This window comes from Pseudopodoces humilis, chromosome 24, assembly GCF_049639895.1.
Source record: "Pseudopodoces humilis isolate 2021_Gansu_Grassland_sample_001 chromosome 24, ASM4963989v1, whole genome shotgun sequence".
Classification (NCBI taxonomy): Eukaryota; Metazoa; Chordata; class Aves; order Passeriformes; family Paridae; genus Pseudopodoces; species Pseudopodoces humilis.
In genome coordinates this window covers 5,798,551-5,816,038 of record NC_142223.1, presented here as the reverse complement: position 1 = coordinate 5,816,038, position 17,488 = coordinate 5,798,551, and the positions used below count along the sequence as shown (strand labels likewise).

Here is a 17,488-nt window from a genome sequence, read left to right as displayed (position 1 = left end):
CAGAATGTCCTGGGTTGAAGTGGACCTTAAAGTCCATCCGGTGCCAAACCTGGCCTTGGGCACTTCCAGGGATGGAGCAGCCACAGCTTCTCGGGAAATCCATCCCAGCACCGCCCCACCCTCCCAGTCCCGAATTCCTTCCCAATATCCCACCTATCCCTGCCCTCTGTCAGTGTGAATCCATTTCCCCTTGTCCTGCCACTCCAGGCTCCTGTAAAGCATCTCTCTGCACCTCTCCTGCCAGCTCCAGTGCTGGCAAGGGCCAAAGCTTGTTTAAATGCTTAAACTGGGGAAACTGCCTTAAACTTCTACAAATATAACAGTGACAATATAATCTGATGGGGGCCAAAGCTCCGTGTGGAAGATCTCCCTCAGAAAGTGACTGCTCCTCTCTGACCCATAAATCCCACCAGATTCAAGAGTCTCCACTCTCTCCTGCCCTCTGTACCTGTTATTCAGGTAATTCAACTCCCTCACCTGAACACACAGGGAGGGCAGTGGCCAGCATTTACCTCCACTGAGCACCACTGATGTGTTTCTCCTACAATAAGGAGATTTTTTTTTTTTCTAAATTTTTTTCTGGAATTTTCTTCCATGAGGCTGGAAATGCACATTTCAGACAGGGAGTTAAACCACCAGCACTGTAACCAACCATGCCCAAGCTCCTGTGGCAGCTGAAGCCAAACCTGGCTGTGTGAAACCACATTTAAGTGTCACATTTCCACATTTCAGAGGCTCCTGCACACTCACACTCCCGTGCATCAACGAAATGTGCTGACATGCCCACCACAGAAATTAGGAAATCAAGGCTGTCATTCAGGAAAACATCTGAGTGCACGTTTTAATCCCTACCAAAATGCCAGGCTGGATTTCAGTGCTGTCACACAGCTTTTTTTACACTTCTCGGTTAGTCCAGCACAGCTGGAAAAGGGGACAGGGTGACACATTGCTCAGGTCACTCTTGGCCATCCCAGCAGCACCATCTACTGACTCCTGCTCAGAATTCCCACTCCTGAATCACCTCAGAACCCAAACCTGCCTCCAAAAGGTGATTTAAACCATTGCAATGGCTGCAAAAATAACTCCCAGCTGCTTTGTTCCCTCACCATTAAATGCAACTCCATTTTCAGAGCACATCAGAAAGGCAACTCTAAGGTCACTGCTCTCACCTCACCCCTGCACCTCCACCACCAAACTTGGCTGAAAGTGGATTTGGCAAGAAGCAGCAGTGGAGCATGAAATGCAGAATGAGCTTCAGAACCCGCAGCAGGAAGGGGAAAAAATAAAGTTTTATTTGGATTTCATTAATGGTGAAGCAAAATATCAGCGCTGTCAGGCAGAGAGTAGAGTCATCACTTTAGCTCTGAGAAGGATCTCGTTCCCTTGGACAGGCTTCACCTATTCCTTGGATTCTTTGTTGTCCAGCACCATTTCTGTTTGTACAATTGCACAACACCCAGCTCAACTGGCACTTATTTATGTAAGGCCTCAATCAGCACTGAAGGAGATGATAGATCTTTGGTAGCTTGAAGAGCATTGAAATAAAATCACAGGGATTTAGGAACCAGGAAAGTACAAGTCACTCCTATTGCACAAGTGCCGCAGCAAAATCCCAAGAAATGTAATTTTCCATAATTTCTGGAGATCAGAAGAGGACTACAGTCATGATTCAGGGAGTTCATTTCACTATGAAAGACTTGTTAAACTCAACAGCGAAACAAATAATTTCAAAGTATGGTGGATTCTTTGTCACTTTAAATCTACAGTGGGTATGCTTTAAAATGTAATTCTCATAGCAACAGAATTTAGGGCTTCATGCAGAGTAACAGATTCTCTGCCCTGTGTTATGGACTAAACTCAGGTCATCATTAGATTCTCTTCTGCAATGAAAAAATGAAACACAGCAGAAAAATCCGCTGTAAAATGTTGAGATGTTGTGGGAAATTGTGAAGAGAAGAACTCAAAAAGGCATGAAGGGAAAACAGGTTTTAGTCTAAGAGAACTCACAAGCCAGATTCTCTACTGGAGTTCAGAAAAAGAAAAGAAAAGGGATGGAGGAGAAGGAAAGCAGGAAAGTGATTTATCTGGGAATGGGAACAGAGGCAGAAAAAGCAACCTGAGCAACATCCTTCAGCCCTCTGAGCATTCCCACATGTTCTCTGTAATATTTGAGAAGCAGGTGGAGCAGCAGGGCATTGGATCCACGGCCCTGGCAGTGAGCAGCCCCACAAACCTCACACCTAATTCCAAGCTAATTATCTTTTGAAACAAAGCTCGAGCTTGCAGCTGTTCCAGGCAGGTTTAGGCCGGGAAAGACAAAGCCTGGTTTTATTTTCTGGCCAGTTCAGAACACAGGAGGGCAGCACAGCCCTTGCAAGGCACTGCCAGGCAGGGTCAGGATTTCCCAGGATTTGCTGTTCCCTCAAAAAGGTTTTTCTCTGTGAAAGACTCACACACAACACTGGGGGCTCTTCCAGGCAATAGCCATCCCAAAAAAATCGCAAACAGGCAAATCCAGGCCACATTTCCTTCTCCAAACACAGCCTAAGAGCACTAGGCCCTGCTTTATTAAATCCTCCTGGTGGAAATTCCAAGGCCCTCCCTGGAAATGAAGGTATCCTAAGGACACCCCTTGGATCAGGAACAGGAAATAACAATATCAAAGCAGATATTCCCAGTCTGGCCACACACAGATGGAGCTGGCAGCCTCTGGATGGACATGGAGCAGGAATTATCCCTTATGGAAATTTTCCCTCCTGCCAGCAGCGTTCAGCTGGCTCCGCACCCTCCCTAATTACACATAACACACTAATCACTTGTCAGCCACACACTACAGAAAGCATTTGGGGCTCCCTCCCTACTTAACTCATCCACAGCAGGCTTGAAAATGAGATATTTTGGATAAATACTTCACTCTAACAATGACAGGGGTTTTTCATTCCTTGATATTTGAGTTTTATAACCACAACAACAAACAGTTGGCTTGCAGCAGGAAGAGAAATGAGGGTGAGAAAGAGATAGAAATTAGAATTTGATAAATAAAAGGGCATTAGGGCTTACTGGAATGATGGGGGCCGGGAGTCTCCGATGCCTCCTGTCCTCTCCAGGGGTGGTGGAAGGTCCGTGTGGCTCTCAGTGCACTGGGAGCCCGTGTCAGAATGGGAGCTTTCAGCCAGGACCAGCTGCCAACAAAAGAAAAGCCAGAATTACACAAGCTCCCACCAGCTTCTCCATTTTGGCCCAATATGTTCAGCCAAAATCCCGGGACCAGGGGAAGCACAGAGATCCCTGCCAAACTCACAGAAAAACAGGTTAAATTCAGTCTCCACATGAAAACATCAGCAGCCTGGATGTGCACAGAATTCCTGCAAGCACCAGGTATTCTTCTCCTCTTGTTAAAACAGGCAGCCCAGGCAGGGAGGGGATTTTGGGGACCTGGCACTGCAGCATCCCCCAAGTTGTCAGCATCCCTTGCAAAATGCACCCACAGTTAAAGGCTGTGCTCCCAGCCTGGCTTTGCCAACACAAAAATGAAAAGCAAAAGCTGGAATGTGACAGAAATACAGCCCAAATCTGGTGTAACTCCTCCTACAAGAGCTTCAACCCCCTGAAAATTCACAGTCCTGTTTGGCCCCATCATCAAATCTCTGAGTTGCCACATCTCTGCTGGGAGCCTGAATTAAACCCCAAATCCACCCAACCTCAACAGAAAGATGCTTTCAAGGAGAAGCAGATTCCTGCTGTTCATCCTCCTTGTGCCTCTTGTGCCCATTCTGTCTCCAAATGTTCCCTTAAGGCAGAGCTGCAGATACAAAAAGGCATTTTCCAGCCATGCCATGGAAACCAGGATGTGCAGAGAAGAGTCTTCAATATTTCATGAGAACCTGAAAACTTTTCACGCTACTCTGATGTAATTATCACCTTCAGAACTTCTCTGACACCGACATTTGCATTCAGGGATGCTGGAGGAGCCTGGCAGGTGGGGAAGGAAATGCTGCAGAGCACCCAGCAGTGAGAATCCCCATGGAAAAATGGAATTAAAGATACTGCAAGGATCCAGCTCCTCATTCCAAACACCAAGGGCCTGCACACAGCATTCCCTATCCTTGGGAATTATCACCAGTCCCAGTCCTGGACATGGCAGGATGTGGATTTTAATGCTATCAATATTTCCAGTCATTAGCAGGGAACACTCCTGGATAATGGATCAATACCCAGAATCCCCATGGAAAAATGGAATTAAAGATGCTGCAAGGATCCAGCTCCTCATTCCAAATACCAAGGGCCTGTGTGGAGCAAAGTGCTTGAGAATGATCACAAATTCCAGTCCTGGACAAGCAGGATGTGGATTTGAAAGTTATCAATATTCCCAGTCAGTACCTGGATAACGGATCACAGGCATGGCCATGGCACACAGGAGGATTTCTGCACTCATATCTCATTTCCAGTAAATCCAGGCCAGCCCATCTCCCCTCAGCACACACAGTGGGGCATCTTTAATCAGCAGAGAAAGGAGTCTCCTCCTTTCCCCACCCTCGTGGTTTGTAGCTCATTTTAATGACTGACAGAAGATCTCAGATTGAACCAAGATCTGATTCCTACCAGCCTAGCACCTACTTTTCTGTATTCATAAAATAAATAATATTTTTATTACAAAAGGCACAGATGCTTTGTGTAAAGAGTCCTTTTGTACACTTTGGGTTTTGACATTAAAATATATTTTTTTAAATCTTATCAGCGTTGGAAAAAAGCTCCTGACTGAAATGTACACCCAGGAACCAACCAGAGCAGGTCTTTTCTCTATCAGTGGTTCATCAAATAAGCATTTTTGCCTCCATTTTCTAACCTAGAAAATTGGCACTGCCAATTTTGCACCAGTGAGATGAAAGTAATCAAATATATCTAAATTCAACCTAAATCCCAGGGGAGTAGAACCCTGCTCTGGGTAAAGCACCACTACAGAAAAACAAACATGCATTGATCCAAGACTCCTTTTAATTCATCTCTGCAAACAGAACAAGGTGATTCCCAATTAGAAATTCCGGTTTAAATCCAACTTCACCTGTTAGATTAAGTGGTTATGTTTTATTAAAAAGCCTGACAGTGGAGAAAGAGGTCCCCAGTTCTCTGATTTACAAACAGCAAGGCAGATGCCAAATTTTGTGTCAAATGAAATGAGAATTCTGTGAAGAACTTAGTTAATATTTTAAATTACTGTACAGAGATTATTCTCCCATTAAGATGGGAGAATTTTGCATATCCTGTGCAAAAAAAATATATTTAAGCAATCCACTGACCACACACAGCATTTTCTGGCCATGATCCACAGAAATTAGACTTGACCTGGAGGTGACCAGTGTGACTTTATCACCAACCCCCTGGGCACCTCATCACTTGGCTGAGTCTCTTTAAACACTGTGATTATAAGGTCTTTAATTAAATAAATCCTCAATTAATGATATAGATCAATACCTTTCACTAAGAGGCAACAAAGGTCTCAGCTTCCCTTTACTTTTAGCTGTGGAAGAAGCAAAGCAGGAGAGATTCCAACTCTTAACTGGTTCATTTATTAAAGACTAATTCTAATACAATGATAAGAGGGATACTGGCTGTTAAACAAGGGGATGGAGAGGAGGGAATTGGCATTCAGGATGCAGGGAATTACTCCTAGGAGCATAAACCATAAATACAAGGAGGAAAACACACACACACGCTGTCAAAAAGGAACTGCCTGGAGACAAAACAGCTCTCCAGCGCCACATGGAGTCAGCTGCATTATTCAAACTCTTATCACCAAAGCAGGAGCAACAGAGGAAACACTAAAGGAAAAAAAAATCCACCAGCTTTCCTAATAACTTGATAATTAAGGCTGCTTTCTTCCAGGTGGGGAAGTTAAAGGGAGATGTTTAGGAAGTGTGTTGGTGTTATGGAGATGCAAGGATGTGTCTGAGCCTGGAACATTCCCTGAGGAATCTCTGGGCAAGCGCTTTTGCTGACAAAAATCAAGCCAAGGGATGAAAAGAAGAAAAAATAAAGAAAAAAAAGCCCAAAAGTGGGTGTAGGCAAGATCTGTTCATCCCCTCAGCCTTCACACTCTGGGCTGGAGATGCAGAACAAGCCCTTGGCCCGAGGTATTTGGGAGCAGGAAAAAATGTCCTTTAAACCTTCCTGCTGAGGACAACACCTGACTCCAGGAGGACCCAACAAGACCAATCCTTCCCATATTTCAGGATATTTGCTCTCCAGCATTTCCCTGCTCCTGGAGGAAAAAGCCTTGGCAAGGCAGAACTGATTCTGCAGGAGATCGTAGGTCACCTTGGGAGTGCAAAATCCACTGCAGCAAAGCATCTCCTGGTGAATGCCACCCCTGGAGTGTGATTTCCTCAAGGATAAAGCACTGGGAATCCATTTCTTACTGATCTGCAGTGGGATTAGAGCCACAAATAGCCTCAGATATCTGTGTGCTGAAGGGGAGAGGGCTGCAGGAATTACCCATTCCTGATCTTCCAGCTGCACTGAGGAAAATAAACCACTTTAAACTTGAATCAGTTCATTTCCAGACCTCAACCTGAGATATATTTGAACTCAAGATATCAGTATCAGTATCTCCCCTTTTCCCAAGCAGCTTTTAAATCCTAGATAAACACTTCCAGGAGTAAATCAGAAGCACAAGTCATGATAAAGCATTGGCCAGTGCAGACATTTCCATGTTTACCTTCACAAAAAAAGTTCCAAGCTGTGCTGTCTGCAGGCATTTCCCCACAAAGCACTCTTAATTTAAACACATCCTCTGAGGTGAAAATTTTGCCCCTGAGGAATACTAATAATAATAATAAATAAATAAACCCAGGAGTTTAAGAGCTTAAATAAGTTGTCTAACGTGATCTTGCTTTTATGATAACCAGGAGCTGGGAGCTCCTGCAAGAGCTCAGAGGTTTAAGCAAAACTTGAAGCAATTAAGTTGTTTAAACCAGACATAGACTGTCCAGATCTGTGTCTGGTTACAAGTGGAGCACCCTCCCTTCATCAAAGCTTTTCCTCTTCACTTTCAGCTCCCTGTGTTCATCAAGAGCACTGAATATAAATGGGTGACAGCAGAGCAAATGAACAAAAAACACCCAAAAGAGCATTGGAACAACATTTGTCATGCTAGAAAAGAAAATCTGCAGCAGAAGGTGGAAGATCATTCCCACTGCACTGCCTGGCTGATTATTCCTGTCTATCAAAGGGATCTAAAAGATGGAATTACACCCAGCTCCATGGAATTCTGGGCTCAGTTGGAGCTTCTGGATGGGCAGCAGCCCTGCCCCTCTCCAGGCAAACACCTTCAGTTTGCTGAGGGTTTATCAGGAACAGCTGAAGAATAGTAATTCTAGGCAGAAGAGGAAGAATTCTGGGAAAAATAGGAAAAGTTCAGGATGCACTTGTTGAGAGAATTCCCACATCACTGCCATGGCTGCAAGGTGAATGCAGAATTCCTGCTCCCTGCTTTGCTGTGCTAGCTTGGCGTCCCTCCCTTCTCCCAACAAGTGACACTCTGTCAATCATCATTCAGATAAATTTTTGTCCTTTTCTCTGACAAGCTAATAGGAATAGAGCCCTCCAATATCCCATAATTTTGAATGGAAAAGGACTGCCACAATGCAGTGGTTTTGCAGGAGAAAGGCAGAGTTCCAAGCAGTTCCCTGGCCACAAGCCAGCCCTGATAATTTTATTTCCCCCATCAAGCTTCCCCTGTGGTTTTGAGTGGCAGGAGCATTTTTCTGGTTTCTGTGCTGTGCAGAGCAGTGCCTGTGGAACAGCTGCCAGGTTCCACCCCAAAGGACAGGATTTCCATGGATGTCTCCCATGTGCTACACACGGAGGAAGTTCATCAAGGAGTTCATCAAGAAGCGTGGAACTAATTGCAGCTGTTGATTCAGTTCATTCCACCACACTGAATGCTGTTTCTTTTTACAACTGAGGTGCTGCCACCACATTCCTTACTCATCTATCCCAGGGAGAGGAGAGAATATCCACAGAATGTCGGAAAAGAACCTCAGGTGCTTTTGATATCCCCAGTGATTCCCACAGAGCCACCTCCAAGCCCTGACAGGACCAACACCAGTGAGTTGTGCAAATTCCATGCTGTGGTGACAAACCACTGACTGAAAGCTCCTGTTTCCTTCCCTCTTGTGCAGGAGAAAGATTCCATCATTCCTGGCAAAAAATCTGGCTGAATAAACAGTCACACTGGAAGTCATTTGCAGAAATCAGCGTTCAGTTCACTGCTTGTGTCACCACCAGACTTCAAACAGCATCTCCAGTCTTTGGATCAGTTGTTTCACCTCTCTGTAGCAAAATTTTCCTTTTTTTTTAACTCTCCACCACATTTGCTGATGTTTTTTTAATGAATTATGGCAAGGCCTGACTCTTCCAGAGCTCAGCAGAAATGTGAACAAACTCCCCCAGGCGCTGAGCCAGCTCAAGGAATGGCCTGTGCAGAGTCCAGGGCTGAGGACAGCAGATGAAAACCAGCCTGGAGAGGGGAAAGAGCAAATATCGGTGCACTCTGCTCCCAAAGTCTCACCTGGCTAAATATTTATTAATTTACCAGCATGAAAAGTACAATATTTAAACTCACTGAGGAACAGCAGCAGCTCATGGTGTTCCTCTGAGCTCAGAGAGAGGTGAGGAACCAATCCCAGTGACTAAAGAAATACCCAAAAGAGCCATTTATATTTTTGACAGCAACTTCAGAACAGCCACATTCATCTCCGAGATGGAAGTAATTATTTCCTATAAAGTCACAGGCATCTCAAATCCCAAGTCAAAGCTTCAGAGCCGTGGCCCATTATCCACACGAAGGCTGCTCCCAAAGGAGCAATTGCAGAAAAGGGCTGTGCTCCACCAGGAATTCTCTCAAAGACACCAGGACTCAACATCCCTGGAAAAACCTCATCAGGAAAGGGATGTTTATTTTAGCAAGGAGAAACTGTCTACACTGAGATGAGGCTTGGGATGAATGAGGGTTTCTATCAAGTGTGAAGAGACTGGCCCTGCAATCAGCTCATTTTCTACAGAAACTCAACAAGATTCTGCTCCTGGGGATTTTTATTCCCTGCCTCAGCTCTGGGTACTTTTTTCATTTCCCAGCCCTGAAGCTCTTGTGCTGCCCTTGTCAAATGGTTCTGCCCCACAACGACGTTAATTGTAATTGCAAATACAGGCTCTAAAAAGCTGATGTACAAACAGGACAAGAATTATCTGCTGGCACCCAGATAATGGGGAGGAAAAAGCACGGAAAACCTCACAGGAGGCAGTGACATCACTGCCAGCCAATGGGAAATTGCACATTCCCGGCAGTCAGGCAAGGAATTGTTCCCAGATGTAGCAAATCCTTCCTAAAAAATAGAGATAACAGACCAGGCAGCAGCCACAAGCCAATTCCTGCCACACTCCCAGCTTCCACCATGCAAAGAGAAGGGAAAAACATTTTAAGCCATTGCAAAACATATTTTCTTTCACACATTTTTTTTCAAATTGCCCAGTTAAGGCCCTAAAATAAAAAGGCAAAAAGCAAAACTGCATTAAAAATTTCATTCAGTCCCAGAAAACTCCAAATAAATGATTCCCAGAGAAAAATTATATTCTGTGTTGTATGTTAGAAAAACAGGATATCAACTATTTCTGGCAAAAGATGTGTTTGTGTAAATGCCATTTACTGTAATTAATTAAGAGTTCTGACATACAATTAATGATAAGTCTCTCTATTGTCGAAAAATGAAAGGTCAACTACTTTGAAAGGAAAAAAGGACTTTTGAAAGAATTCCTTGAAAAGGAGTCTAGGAAGGAGCAGCTCTCTGTCCCAAATTATTTCATGTTTAAAAAACACAACAACAACAAAAACAGCAAAAAGAAACAAAAACACACAAGAAGGAAAACAAACCCAGCCTGAAATCAAAAGAACAAGATCTGAGATGCAAAGGAGAAAAACAAGCAGGACACAGGAGGGTTGGGGAGGAAGTTTAAATAGCTAATTAGCAGCAGTGATTTTAATTCAACACTAATCCAGCTATACAGGAGTTCTCAGGGCAGCAACATAAGCAACAACTAAAGACTTGCAGATCCTCCCTTGAACATTTTCCCCTATGGAAATCAGTCCTGCAGATGACACCGAGATCAAAGTTCCCAACTCTGACAAATAGAAGGATTCAAATGTTATTAAAAAAGATGAAAATCTCACATTTCCAAACGTCAGTCATGGTGGAAACTTCAAAGTGGCCACGGTATCAGTCAGGAGGGGAAGAGGAGGCTCAGCTGTGGCATGTGCATTTAATTTCCCGATTTTACATGTGTGGTGTGGCTGTGAAACACACTGCAGTCATTTCCAGGGAGCACCACAATCCTCACAGATGGGTTTGTGCAAGAATCCCAAGCTGTCTCCCACCAGCTGATACTCATTTTATAGCACTGGGGACAAAGAAAGCTCAGGCCTAGTTAGAAAAAAAAAACAACCAAAACCAGAGATAAGGAAATAACCCTGCACAAACGACATTTTTTTTCCAAAAGGTAAAGACCCAACTTTGCTATCCCTGGAAGATTTGTGTGCAATTATCTGTTAAGTTCCAGTGAATGGGATATTAAAGAATTCGAAACTGAACAATTAACTTACAGTGAGATTTACATAAAACTCCTCCAGTAATTAGCAGCAAATAGAGGCAGATAAGCCCTGCAATTTTATGGGTGTTAGTATGGAAAGAGTAATTTGCAATTCATAATGCAGGTCAGACACAGATGTTTCAGCTGATTGCTGAACTGAAGGAACAGAAGCCCTTGTCAACATCATCTGCAAAAAGTGCATTGTGCGGGGGAGCTCCAAACCGAAGCCAAACCAGGATCTGCACATCAATATGGGAGCAGGCTGATGGGAGGGAAGGGAGGAAAGAGCCCAAGTTCTGAAGGAATAAATCCAACCCTACTTCCTACAATCTGTGCTGGCTCTGCAGAGCTGGATGGGTTTATAATTCATCATGAGCAGCACAAAAAAATCAGTACAGCACACAAAAAAGGCTCCATTAATACCCCCAAATAATTAATTTAAACCACACATCTAAATTTTGCTTTTAGATCTTTGCTCTAGCACCATTCTTTATCAGAAGCCTGGCCACTGGCTCCAACAGAGCTGATTTCTCCCATTAAGCTCCCAGTAAGAAGAAAAAATATTTATAGCATTTATCATCCATATCATGTATCAGATAAATGTTATCTAACCGAAGGAAGAAAGGCAAATTGAACCCGTTCTTCTCCTGAAGGAAATCCATGAGAATTGAAGGAGGGATTGTGGAAAGCCAGATTTGTCTTTTTATTTTCTGTTAAAGGTAGATGAGGAACTGCCTGAGCCTCATAATGAAAAAGGCTGAAGGAAGCACCAGCAAAGCTGCAGGAAAAGCAGTGGATGCCCTCAAAGAATAATTTACTTTGCAAGAGACCTCTGGAACTGCTCAAAGCTGCACCAGCAAGTGCTGAGGGACTGGAAATAAAGAATCCCAGAATGGTCTGGGTTGGAAGGGATCTTAAAGCTCATCCAGTTCCATGGGCAGGGACCTTCCACTGTCCCAGGGTGCTCCAGCCTGGCCTTGGACACTTCCAGTGATCCAGGGCAGCTTCTCTGGGAATTCCATCCCAGGGCTTCCCCACCCTCACAGATACGAATTCCTTACCGATCCCTGATCTAACTCTGCCTTCCTTCATCTTGAAGCCATTCCCTCTTGTCCTACAATAATTTCCTTGAAGAACTTTAAGATGAGCAACAGTTTTGTGGTAAAACCTTGGTGTCTGGATCAGACCATAGAATGCTTTGGGTTGGAAGAGACCATCCAGTTCTATGGGCAGAGACACCTTCCACTGTCCCAGGGTGCTCCAACCTGGCCTTGGACACTTCCAGTGATCCAGGGGCAGCCACAGCTTCTCTGGGAATTCCATCCCAGGGCCTTGCCATCCTCAGAGAGAAGAATTTCTTTATAAATATGACCTAAATTTCCCCTTTCAGTTTGACCCCACTGCTCCTTATCAGTTCCTTCTTCAGCCAGGTTTATCCCTAAGAAAAACAACTGCACATCTCTGGGTGAGCTTCACCACCCTCAGAGTTAAAAAAATGTTTTTTTTTTTTAATGTTTGAAGGGAATTTCCTTTGTTTCCATTCATTCCTGTTGTCTCTTGTCACTGGAGGAGGGTCTGGCTCATCTCAATATCTCCTTGTTTGCCAGGTGCTCCTGTCCCTTAACCATCACTTTCCACTTGACAGGAAATTTAAAAAAAAATCCATTACAAACATGTGTTTCCACCCCTAATGTGGGAAAACCAACTGATTGTGACAAAGAAAATAAAAATTTTTTCTTTGAGGAATAAATGAAAAATAAGATCTCTGGATCAGCAACTGTCTCCCATCATGGTCAGGAAGAAAAAGGAGAGCAGACACTGATTTTGTAGCCTCCAAGCAAAAGTGGAATGCAAAAAAATAGAAAGTTTCAAACATGGATTCTGCCTTCTTCTGCATCTGGAAAGCAGCCAGCAGCTTATACTGATAGAGGAATCACAATAAACGGAATCAATTCTTGAAATGCATCTCAAAGACTGTGATGTTCCTCTGAAATGAAAATAGTAGCAGGCCCAGAATTAAAATATAACATTTAACTGGTGTGTGTGCATATATATAGTCTTGTTCTGATCTTATTTCTTCATAGTCTCCTGTTTTCCAGCTGGAAAAGCCATATATTATCATGTTTCATATTACTGAAGGAGCTGGCAAAGAATTCAGCTCTTAACATGAGATAAAATGCCTTTGGGGGATTGGTTGGGAGAGGGAAGAAGGAAGAGGTTGAGGAATTGGGATGTGAAGGAGAATGAAATAATCCACATCCTTATTCATGTGGAATAGTTTGGGGTTGGGGGTGGATTTTTCCTTAAACTCCAACAACACCTTGCTGGAACAACCTGAGCCATATTTTGAGAGCCTGCATGGTGTCTGGAAATCAGAATACATCATCAATACATTGAATTCCCCAAGTAAAAGATAAATTTAACTGGACCACAAAAATAAAAAACAACAGCCCTATCCTCCTGCACACACTGGGAAGAAGAGACCCAGGTCAGGGATGCAGAGGACAACTGGGATATTGAATTAATTGAGTATTTAATTAATATTTATCAGTTCAGCAGCATGAGAGAAAGGAGCAGAAGCAGGGAGGTGTGACACTGAGGAGCAAACACAAGGCAGGAGTTGCACAGAAGGAAAGGAGTGCTCAGGATGAATTTGCTCTCCTGACAGGAGCTGACATCAATTCCCACCCCTCTGCTCCTCTAACAGATGCTGCTCTCAGGCCATGGCAGCACAAATCCCATCTCCACTTTCCCCCCTATTTTATCTGCAGCTTTTGGGACGCTCTCTTCCGCTCATTAATCACACATGAAATCCCTTTTTGTCCCATCCGTTCCCACCCTGCCAGAGCCCCACACTCCGGCCCCCCAGTAATCCTTGGATTGAAGACAAAAACAGCACCACCAACATCCAGAGCTCAGGGGCATCCTGAGAGCAGCAAACTCAGCAGCACTGAGCCCTTCAGCCAAATCCCAACCCTGCAGAGCATCCAGGGGCTGATCCCACCTTAGGGGACACCGGGATGGATGTTCCTCCTGGAGGAGCAGTCCCCATCCCACATCCACTTCCCACATAAGAACAGACACAGCTTCATTAAGAAAGGACTTCGTGCTGTCTCCAGATGGACTCAGCTCTCAAACACTTTTCTGTTTGTTTAAACATCAGTTTGATTCTTCAATACCAATAGTTTTATTCCTTTGACAACAGATTTACTCATCCAGGGAATCTTCCCTTTTTCCTGGAAGCAAGTGGTGCTCGTTCCTTTCCCTCAGCACTGCCCAGCTTTAGATTTGAATTAGACCAGAAATGCAGCTTTAAATCTAAAGAACTCTGCTTTAAAACACTCCTCCATTCCCAAACCAAGGCATTTTGGTGCTTGCTGTGTGGAAATGCATGGCTGAGTTCTTGGGAGAGCTCTGGAAGTCATGTTGGTTATTAGTCAGCTACTGCTGCTGAAGCAAAAAGCTGGAACACAAAGGTAAAAAAAACAGGTATGGAGGTCCTAAAAAAATAGGGAAAAAGTAACTTTTGCTTCTGAACAGAATTCCCAGGAACAAACAGCTACCTTTGGACAGCACAGACTGAAAATCCCAATTTTTAAGACCTAAATTTAATACAAAATTTAATAAGTGCTTAATACACATTTGGATGTGTGTGGGAGGACTGAGTTTAAGCTCAGCTTTACAAAGCCACGTGTTCTGTTTGCCTAACACTAAAAACCTGTTGGGACTACCCAGCTGACAGAGTCTGAGTGCCCTAAAATTAAAAGCAATCAATAGAGCAGGAAGAAGTCGCTGATACTGTGTGATCCAGCTGAGCTCAGTTCAGCTGCCAGTCCAGAGCAGCATTTCCAGCTGCTCGGAGCCCAGCAGGGGCTGTGCCTGCTGATCCACGAGGAATCATTGCTTAAGAAACATCCCCCAATCCAAGTCAGGTTGAAAAGACATACATTGCACTTTTCCTTGCTCAATGCTGGAATGCACACACGCAGGAAACAGCATGCAGTCAATTCTGTACTTGATTTTTTATGTTATTTTGATGTAATCCTGCCTACAAGATGCCAGGCTGAAAAAGTTCAAGCTACTCAGCAGGCAGCAAATGTCCTTATCCTGCATACCTTCATTGTCTGGGCTTACTAAAATATTTTAAGGGATATAATAGTTCAAATATTTGAAGTTGTAAGAAATGTGAGCAAGATCTTCAACTCCTAAAATCAGCACAGGAATGGAGAAAGAGATGGAGACAAAGCTGCTCATTCCACCTGAGAATTCCAAGTTTGTTCCAACAGTGCAGCTGGAAAAAACTCCTATAAACCTACTTTACTACTACTTCCTTGTGTACCTTCCTCCCACCAAAAACAGGATCCAAACATGGATCCAGGCATTTATTCCATGCTGAAAAGGTGTCCCAAGTCTCCATTCAGCACAATTCTAAGCCCCCGGCACGCACTGTTTCTAACCCCATTTGCAGCACTTGCTGAATCCAGGCTCTTCACAAAAATACTTTTTATACTCAAGACAAACTTGAGATTTTGGACAACACCATCCTTGTCCTCTGCTGTGTTCCCAGGATTGTTAAACTCAGCTTGAAGGAGGAGACTGAAATCACAGACTACGCCTCAAATGCTCTTTTGGTGATAAAATCTAAAACACCACTGGCTCTATTCTCTGCCTGAAAGTGCTCAACCACTTAAATCACCCTTGATAGGCACAAAATTCCAGTCCCCAGACAGAGAAAAGTGTGCATGAACTACCAGATTTATCCAATTTATTTAATCTGCACCCCAAACATCATCTGAAGATGGGAATTCCTGTATTTCACAGCTGGAGACTTTTCTTGCATCTCCATTAAGTGGAACAGAACAAGGCTGAAGAAGTGACAGCACCAGCTTGGCCGCAGCTCAGCACACACTGCCCCAATAAATGAGAATAATTAGGAGCTGGTAATTAATTACTCCAGTTAGGTGACAAACAAATCCTGGCATATTGGAGAAATTAGCACATTAAACCCAGACAAGACTGAGGGAGATGGGATGTGCAGAGCAGCACAGTCACATCTGGATCACTGACTCCCTCTGAAACTTTACAGCCCAAATTCCTTCATTTTTATATTAAATTTATTTTTCCAAGCCTATAAATGTTGATGTCTTTTTCCTAAATGTATACAAATGTTTAGCCCCGAGATTTTAACCTCATTCAAAGCTTCCAGGCACTACCAACAATACCAATACACTGAAATTTAAATACCATAACCAAAACCCACCAGAAGATCACATTTAGCTGTTTTGGAATAAATTGTTTTGGCTATTTAGTTAAAGTACTAAAGCTGTTTTCATGTTAAAACCACTTTTTCAGCTCTGCACACTTTCTGGAATTCACTCCGATTTTAAAATACATTACTTAAGAAAAGGATAATTATAATTTATACCTTTGTTTTAATTTTGAGATTCAAGATACTTCTAAAAATCAGTATCAAGTATCAAACTACACAGATTTACACCCACAAAATCCAACATACCCAGGACACCACTCTTCCATTGAAGCAAGGGAGCTTTGCATTGTCATCTGAGATCTCTTCCTTCACCACCCTAGAAAACAAACAAAAAAAAACAACAACAAGAAGAAAATCAGGAATTTAAAATCACATCAGATCAGAATGAACAGGAATCAAATTGTCAAGGAAAAATACAATTTTTTCATTAAAATGTTGGTATCAGCAGGTGCTGTGTGTTTAAAGAATATGTGACTGTGAGAATAGAGGAAACAAATCAAAATAAAGGGCAGAAAAACAACTTTCCAGACATCCGCCCTGAAGTGGGAGGCACAAAAGTAATTTCAAACATTTTCCCATTTTGGAGTCTCCCCAAAGCCTTTAAAGGTCTGATGGGGACCAAAGTCTCCCCTGTGCAGTCTTTGTGTCAGAGATTTCATATTTGTAACAGAAACAGCTTCCTGGCCTCAAATTCACTGCAGAACAGGCACAAATTTGGTTTTGACAGTCTGAAGCCTGAAGTCTCCTCCAACTCCACCAAAATGTGTGGATCCATAAGCATATTTTCCTTTATGTTTTTGTCCTGTTGCTGTGTGAAGAAAAACCACAATAACCACAAAGCAACTCACAGAGTATAAAACAGTGCCATTTTGAGGGGGGACTGGTAAGGAGGGGGAAGAGAGCAAATGGACAGCTTTTGAAAAATTACAAATAAATAACTCCACTAATGCCTGCATTCCCACGTATTTTAAAGAATGAGGACCTTCTTTTTTTTTTCTCCACACTTATTTGCATTGTTAATGACTGGCAAGCCAATATTAGGCAATCTTCATCCCTTATTTTTCTATTATTGGAAAGAAAAACGTTGCAAAATATTCACTTAATTCCTAAAACATCTGCCCTCCCTTCATCCTTTGGCAGCAGGAATCAGATCATATGATTCCATTATTGGTTTTAGTCATTCATCCTCAGACTCCAAGGAGACAATTAAGAGCAAACTCCATTAAAAGCAGATACTCAGGGCTTTAAAAACCTTTTACAATTCAGTGAAGCTCTCAAACCTGTAATTCTGGAGCTGCAAACCCGGGATTTCAACACTCTCCTGGATCTCCAGCCCAAATGGACAGACTGGAATCCAGGCATTATCTTTTGTGTTCCACCGAGCCCTGCAGGGAACACTCACTCAGCAGAGCTCTAGCTGCTGGATCAGCAGAGAAAGATGCTGCAATAATTTTATCTTCACATTTGAAAGGGCAGGATCTGCAGGAAATGACACTTAGGGCATCCCAGAAATCCCAGGCGAGAATTCCTGCACCAAGCAAGAATCGTATACGGAATTTCTGCGCCCTGCAAAAATCA

General features: G+C 43.3%; 1 protein-coding gene across 2 annotated transcripts in view; it reads right to left on the bottom strand.

The window, feature by feature from the left end:
* DVL1 (dishevelled segment polarity protein 1) overlaps positions 1-17,488 on the bottom strand; it is a 65,783-nt gene that overhangs the window by 22,425 nt on the left and 25,870 nt on the right. For both annotated transcript variants that reach the window (XM_005530435.3, XM_005530436.3), the window contains exons 2-3: positions 16,157-16,226; positions 3,061-3,182 (exon numbers count right to left, since the gene is read on the bottom strand). In XM_005530435.3, the coding sequence (XP_005530492.2) occupies positions 3,061-3,182; positions 16,157-16,226 (192 nt within the window). The remainder of the gene's footprint in view (positions 1-3,060; positions 3,183-16,156; positions 16,227-17,488) is intronic.